The sequence below is a fragment of the Aythya fuligula genome, chromosome 2, assembly GCF_009819795.1.
Source record: "Aythya fuligula isolate bAytFul2 chromosome 2, bAytFul2.pri, whole genome shotgun sequence".
Taxonomy (NCBI): Eukaryota; Metazoa; Chordata; class Aves; order Anseriformes; family Anatidae; genus Aythya; species Aythya fuligula.
The window spans coordinates 93424875-93432982 of record NC_045560.1 but is presented as its reverse complement, the minus strand read 5'-3'; the positions used below and the strand labels follow the sequence as shown (position 1 = coordinate 93432982).

General features: G+C 45.6%; 1 protein-coding gene across 1 annotated transcript; it reads left to right on the top strand.

Moving 5' to 3' along the window:
- The first annotated feature begins 223 nt into the window (after window positions 1–223).
- On the top strand, window positions 224–5761 carry IRX2 (iroquois homeobox 2). Its single transcript, XM_032182336.1, has 5 exons — window positions 224–466; window positions 2257–2662; window positions 3062–3814; window positions 4521–4588; window positions 5275–5761. Exons 1-4 carry the CDS (start codon window positions 224–226, stop codon window positions 4562–4564), a joined length of 1446 nt encoding a protein of 481 aa, XP_032038227.1. The 3' UTR covers window positions 4565–4588; window positions 5275–5761.
- The last annotated feature ends 2347 nt before the right edge of the window (window positions 5762–8108 follow it).

Genomic DNA, 8108 nt, shown 5'->3' with positions numbered 1-8108 from the left:
TGAGCGGGTGCGCATGGGGGGGAGCATATAACAATTCTGATTCTCTACATAACTGCACAGAGCCAACCGGGGAGAGAGAGAGAGAGAGAGAGAGGGAGAGAGAGAGAGAGAGAGGGCGGGAGAGAGGGAGAGAGAAAGCACGAAAGCAGCGCCAGGAGCAGCGGCAGCAGCAGGGCCGGTCACCCTCGCCCCCTCCCTGCTCCTGTGCACGCCAGTGCAAGCCATGTCCTATCCTCAGGGTTACCTCTACCAGCCCCCCGGCTCGCTGGCTCTGTACTCCTGCCCGGCGTACGGGGCGTCGGCGCTGGCGGCCCCCAGGAGCGAGGAGCTGGCCAGGTCTTCGTCGGGATCGGCGTTCAGCCCTTACCCGGGATCGGCAGCTTTCACCGCCCAGGCGGCGGCCACAGGCTTCACCAGCCCGCTCCAGTACTCCACAGACCCCGCCACGGGATTCCCCTCCTACATGGTAACTACCGAAGAGAACCCCTCTCCTTCTTCATTAGCATCTGCATTCTCATCCTCATCATCTTCAGCCTCTCTCCTCACACACTCGCCATCAGTCCCCGACACAGCCGGCCGGAGGCCCCGCACTAGCACCGCCGCCTCCGCGCTGCCAGCCCCCCACCGTGGCCGGGGCTGTGCGGAGCTGAGCAGTGCCGGGCAGAGCGGGACCGGGCTGGGGCCGAGCGGGGCCGGGGCCGGGGGAGCTGCCTCGCTGCGCGCCCCGGCCGAGCGCAGTGCCGCCGGGCCTGGGACCCGGGCTCGCCCCGCGGTTCCCGGAGCCGTGCGGGAGCCCTGATTAAAGAAATACGGCTTTCTCAGTCAGTTGGGCTGCAGGCTTTCATTCCACCCCCCCCCGGCCCCTTCCCCTCCACACACCCTCCGCTTTTTCCTTTTTTTTTTTTTTTTTTCCTCTTTTCGCTGTGGTAGGATAGGGGACGGTTTCTTTTCTTTCTTTTTCTTTTTCTTTTTCCTTTTTTTTTTTTTTTTTTTTTTCTCTTTTCCCCCCTCTCTCTTTTTAAGTCGGTGTTTAGAGGCGCTGCGGGCTTTATCCTCTTGTGGTTTTATTTACTTTCAGTGTGTTTTGTGCTAATGGTTTAACTGGATTTTGGGAATGAAAAGGAGCATCTGTTTGCGATCTGTGAGCTTCGCTTAAGCCCAAGATGGTTGTGGTGGCCGCAGTTTCGGATTTCACTTTCTTCTCATTAATTAAAGGGAGCATTTGCAATTGCGTGTGCATAAACTATATAAATAAAACCATAAACTATAAAAATAAACTGCACGTCTAGATGGTTATATAGTTTTATAAACATATACACGCAGAATCAGACACATATCTAGTCCGCACACACAAAGACCTGTACCCGGAATTTAAGACCGGAGCCGCTGTCGAGGTCCTAGGAGGGGATGGCAGCAGGGTAGTTTGCTCTCCCTGCAAAGTGACAGGGAAACTACTTTCTGTTCGTAAAATGCGGTACATAAATTGTCATGCAGTCTTTATTCTGGGTAGTATAAAAGATCTGAGCAGCTCGCTCGTTTGTTTTTCCTGTTGAGAAGCAGTAGGCGAGTGGCTGGAAGTTGCAGCGAGGTTGTGAACTGTGCGGGGTATTGGGTGACGGTGCGCCTGCGAGTCGCCGATCTACGGGGTTCAGAGACGTGCGGAAAGTTAGCGAGTTCCTTAGTGATATCTTTAACTTTTCTTGCATTATGCAGACTTAAATAAGCGCAATTTAAACGTTAAAGGACGAATTAAAATGCTAATTACATCGCATTTGAACAATTCGAAACGGTGCATATCTTCTGATTTGCAAATTGGATTTGCAATGCATTAGTGCAGTGAATTGCTAAGTGGCGGCTTTGTTGTATTTTCTATAGCAAAAAAGGAAACATCTTTTGAACCTCTGAGAGAAATGTAGATATCAAGACACTACCTGTAGGGCCTTTAAAATGTCTGCGCGGTTCAAAAACGATATTGGGAAATATTCAATTACAAGGAGCTGAAATTAGTCAGAAGGATTATAACATCGCCGGTTTTAAGTGTGTGCCCGTGCCTATGCGTTGGGCGGAGGAATGGGGGGTGGGATGGGGGGGTCACAACTGAATGGCCTTTGGGTGCTGCTTCTCCCCCTCATAGAATATGGATACAAGACACCGTCCAGGGGAAATACAAATAAAACCGCCGAGCTCGCCCTGACAACTTACTAATGGCTATCAGCAGTAACAAATTGCCAACCCCACCGTTTTTTTTCTGTCCAGGGCTCCCCTTACGACGCCCATACGACAGGGATGACCGGAGCCATCAGCTACCACCCGTACGGCAGCCCTGCCTACCCCTACCAGCTCAACGACCCCGCGTACAGGAAAAACGCCACCCGCGACGCCACGGCCACGCTGAAGGCCTGGCTGCAGGAGCACCGCAAGAACCCCTACCCCACCAAGGGCGAGAAGATCATGCTGGCCATCATCACCAAGATGACCCTCACCCAGGTCTCCACCTGGTTCGCCAACGCCCGCCGGCGGCTCAAGAAGGAGAACAAGATGACCTGGGCCCCGCGGAACAAGAGCGAGGACGAGGATGACGACGAAGGCGACGGGGCGAGGAGTAAAGAGGAGAGTCCCGAGAAGATGCCCGAGAGCAACGAAACCTCCGCGGAGGATGAAGGTGGGCGCGGGGTGACGGCGGGCGCCCGGCGGCGGCGGGGTGGCCCCCTCCTGTCCCGTCCCATCCCATCGCGTCCCCCCGAAAGCTGGCAGATGGGTGGGGGGGGGCGTGCGGGCGTTTAACAGAGGCTCCCCCAAAACGCGTCCTGTCCCGTCCAACAGGGCTTCCGCGGTCTCCGCTTGCTGGCGGCGGCCGGGGAGCGCTGGGGGCGGCCGGTGGGGACGCGGGGGGCCGGCGGGGCGGCGGGGGGCGCCGCGGCAGAGCCAGCCCGTGGGGACGGGAGAGATGGCAGTGGCACGGCGAGGCCGCGGCGGCTCGTTTCTCGGCCGCTGCCTCTCTTCCTTCCTTCCCTCCCGCCCCCCCCTGACTGTGTCTTTCTGTGCCCGCCGACCCTCGCAGGGATCAGCTTGCACGTCGACTCGCTGACGGACCACTCCTGCTCCGCCGAGTCGGACGGCGAGAAGCTGCCCTGCCGAGCCGGCGACCCCCTCTGCGAGTCGGGCTCGGAGTGCAAGGACAAGTACGAGGACGTCGAGGAGGAGGAGGAGGACGACGACGAGGAGGACGAGGACGACGAGGAGGACATCGAGGAGGACGACGGCGGCGGCGGGGAGCGCGACCCGCCGGCCAAGCCCGCCACCTCCTCGCCGCTGGCCGCCGTGGAGGCCCCGCTGCTCGGCCACCCGCACGCCGACGCCGCCCGCAGCGCCAGCAAGGCGGCGCTGGGCGGCCGCGCCTCCCCCGGGCCCCCGACGCCGGCCAGCAAGCCCAAGCTCTGGTCGCTGGCCGAAATCGCTACCTCGGACCTCAAGAGCCAGAACCTGGGCCAAGGCTGCCAGCCAGCGGCGTTGTCCTCGGCCACCCCCGCCTCCGCCCCGCACAGCGCTGCCTACTCGCCCTCCTCCCTCCTGGGGAGGCATATTTATTACACCTCACCTTTTTATAGCAATTATACAAACTATGGGAACTTTAACGCTCTCCAGAGCCAGGGAATCCTGAGATACAACTCGGCAGCAGTGGCTTCAAACGAGGGACTAAGTCAGACTGTCTTAAATGCCAGCTCTGTTCATAAGCAGAGCAGTGACTCTTTGAAAACGATCACTAACCAGCTAGAACAGCATTACAGGCCCTCTAGTTATGACTCAAAGAAAGGTAGGTGACTTATTTTTACCACTTTTTCCCCCCTTCCACCTCATCCCCCGTCCTTGGCCAGTGTGAATCCCTTATACACTGTAAATATTGAAACCTTCTCTGGACAAAACACTGAGCACACTGTCATCATTGCCACTGGCCGCATACTGAAGATGGGCAATAGTGTAATCTGGGGATTAAAAATTGCATGTCATCATCCTATCAATACTTGCCTTTAGGAACACAGAGAGGAAATTTAAAACACGACTTTTAGATCACTCCTGCACACTGCAGACACAGCTTTTAATGCCATTTTAAAAGGAAAACTAAATACAAAGGTATCCAGAGAGCACTGTTGTCATTACCTTTAATATATATATTTTTTTTTCTGACAAACTGGTTTTGCTCTCTTTGTTGCCAGTATTCTCACGGTTTTTGCAGCTTTGGGTTTGGATAATTGCTAACCTTGGACATGAAATTATGTGGAGCATGACATTTTTAACGCTTTTTCTTTTTAAAAAAAAAAGTTTTACGCTAATATAATCGTCATCTTATTCTTAAAAAAAAAATAATAATAATCAATATAAGGGCAATTATAGAATATTGTCCAGTCTTTTAAAGGACTTAGCTATGAATTCTGCTTCAGTGAGAGTTGGGATGTACACAAAGTGTATAATCTAGTTAGCTAGCTGTGTCCTGTGACTAACTGACGGTTATATTTTGACAGATCCCACTGAAGTCTGCACAGTAGGAGTACAACCATACCTATAGAAGTGCAATCACACAGCAATGCAAGTAAGTGAGAGCATTTTCTGTTACGCTGATCATTTGGCATCAGGTCTAAGAGTGCACAGATCTAGACTTGCTTAACATTAATTTCTTGCTTCATTACATAAGGCTCTGATTACAAAGTAAGACACTCTTTTCTGTTATTTTTAAGCCTCTCATTACAGCCTTTCTTTCTCGTGTTAGTCTTCATTTTAAAGTCAGGTTAGACAGTTCCCTCACCTCCCATACTCTTTGCTTGTGTGAGGCAAAGCCTTAAGGACTGTTTAAATGTTATGGAAAGAGAGCTTTAAAAAAATATTCTTGAAGGTATTGTTGTTTAAAAACAAAGTGCGTGTGCTCACGTGGCAGTGCTGTAATTGCACATTTTAAGTGAGGTTTCCCGCGGTGACCATATATTTGAAATAAAAAGGGAGAATTATTAGAGATCGACATGCATCTTAAGCAGGGTGTGTTATCTATGAATTGCCCCTCGCCTGACTATCAATGGCAGTCTTAATACCTTCATTATCTAGGGCTAAATAAACAACATCAAAAATTGCCTTGTCGATATTTTTCCAACTAATTCTTTTGCTAAGATAAATTAGATGAAAAAGAATTTTACTTAAAAAAAAAAAAAAAATCTCTTCAATTTAATGGTGTTAGTGTGTAATTGAAAGACTTTTGGATGATCTGGTTTTTTCCTTGGTCCACAGGTAGGTGTCACAATTGCTTTGAAAAAAGTCAGCAAGCCATCATCTCTCCCCGAGCTAATATATATAACAAATCTCTAAATCTGGATCACATCTTGTGCCACTGTAAAAAAGAAGACCACAGAGCACTATTAAATCTTCAGACTCTAATTATTAAACCAGAATTTTGTTGGACATAACGTGAGTTTTCTGGTATAGTATAGTTTCCCCAATGTATGTGTGACTTTCGAAAACAGATCTGTTTTTCTCAGGATATCTTGAATTGATCACTTCATTGCCACGGTATATATTCGATAGGTGTGATAGGATTTATTGTAAAATTTATTTGTAAAAGATGTATACTGTAGAGATAATAAAGACGTGATTGGAGAACATGAGTCCTTAAAAAGTGGAAACAAATTTGATATTTATTTTTGTAATGATATAAAGCTTCTAGTAATTTATGCAAGTTGTATTGCAATGGAATCTAAACTTTTTGTAAATAAATTTTGCCTGGTTTTTATTTGAAACGTTGATGGTTATACAATCTTTGGTTGTTTAATGAGAATTCTTTACTAATTTATATCTCTAATTGTAAATAAAAACAGACTAGTCTGCAACAATATGGTGTTTTTCGTTCATTTTCCCCAAAATAATAATCTACTATGCAGAAGATGATGAAAGTTATAATTTCACTAGTACAGCTTTGGTTATAAAATGAGTAAGCAATATAAAGATATGCTTTACATAAAGATGTGCTTTGCATAAATTAATTCCTTCTGGGTTGTTCCGTTATACTGAAGGTTTAAATACTCACATGTGTGCAAGTACGTATTTGTATACATACATGCAAATGTGTAGAGAGAGTGAAGTGAATACAGGCATGTTTCTTATAAACTATTTATGTTGGGTGTGATGTAGCTCTTTATTAGAGTTAACATGCTTTAAATTCACTATTTCTAGGGAGAAAAAAAGTATCATAATCAGATGCAGCTTATTTCTAATTTATTTGTTTTTGCTTCTAGCTAAAGCAAGCGAACACAAAAACATGAAGAGAAAAAAGTCCAATTCCTGCTTTTTAATAACCTTTTCCCTTTTTTGTTTATATCAGTGAATCATATTTTAATTTAATAGTCACATAAGAAATCCACCTTGATTGGACTCATAAGATCAGCTAACTAATCATTTTAATTTTCAGTAAAATAATGGGAATCCTCATATAATATAATTTCAGAAAAGAAACGAACAATCATTTATTTTCCCCAAAAGATAAATTGAGTGAATATAACGTACGGTTATAAAACAAGAATAATAGCTTCTTAGATTGCCCTTTAATCAATCATACACTTATTTTTCAAGAGGCTCATCTATTTTATTCCATGATTAATAATGTTCCAGCGTGAGAGCATTATTAGATCCCAGCAGGGGAGATCCTGAATGCTTTTAGCTGCTTTGGAATGGTCAGTTGGGGTTCATTATGGTCTGATATTGAACAATTTATAAAATCTTGTCTAAACATCTGCCAGCTCAGATAGGCCGATGTGTCTGAAGATGGGAAATTGCTGGACCAGTTGATATTGACAAACGGATCTCTCTCCAGTGGCTTTTTGTTCACTGAAAATTAGTGGCCTCTTGCTCAGGTCTTGTTAGAAAGGGCATTTGAAAGTGATCTTAGATACTTGAGGCATCAGCCTTGGGAATGTTAACTGGATAAAGAGCCATGCTAGTCTGGAGTCAGGAAATATGTTGTGTTCATATTAAACAGGAGGAAAGGAAGCAGTGTTTCTTAAATACATATACACAATCCCCATGATCCATCTCCCCATCACCACCCTGCCCCCCCCCCCCCCCCCCCAATCATATTTTACCCCTATAAAGTTGTCCAAATGATTGAGAAAATGCATGTGTTTTTCAGCTGATAGGGCAGAAATTAATATTGTAATTCTGGAGAACTCTGGGATCCATCTAGCTAAATATAAAACACTGAAGATCTTTACAGCTGGAGGCCTACTCATCTTCTCATATCATTGAATGATACTTCCCTGCTTCTAAAACATCCTGTTTTAAATTGAGATAAAATGTCATTCTGTCTGTGTGCAGTACAATTAGATACCAGCTAAAAAGTAATTCATTTTTTTCCCTCCTATTTAGTGCATGATGTAAATGCAAATATTTACTTTAATAATACTCAAACCGTCTTTTATGTGCAGTTTGGGAAGATTTTACAGAGGAACTTTTTAAGTTAGGTGAGATGCCTGAAATTTCTCTTTTTCACTCTGCCTCCTACTTCATCCACCCCCACCACCCACATTTTATGTTCCAGGTCTCTGTTGGACACAACGTGTACATTTCAATTGGTAAAAACCAAAAGCTGTGCCAGAGATTTAAAAAGGCTAACGACATTCCTTTGATGTTTATACGCCCGAAGACTTATAAAAGATTTCCATAATTTACCCACCCTTGCTAGTATTTAGACCTGGATTTCTTTCTGGAAAGAAAAGTAGAAAGACTTGGAAAACTCGCTTTTAAATATTCACTATGTATGTAAAACCCAATGGACTTCTCTCATCCTCTGAGAAATTCACGAGTGGTTCATGGATACAGATGGGCGACACCCAAATGATTTGGCAAATAAACCTTTTATTTTTTATTTTTTTATTTAAAAAAACAAACAAACAAACAAACAAAAAAAAAAAACAAAACAAAACAAAAAAACAGAGATTAATGGGCAAGAACTGCATATTCAACGTCATTTGAGGTTTAATAATCAAAATTGAAAGCAGGAGGAAAGTGTAGCCCTGTTAAATTGTTGGCACAAACAATGTGTTTATTTCAGGATAGCAAGAAAGAGTCATGAA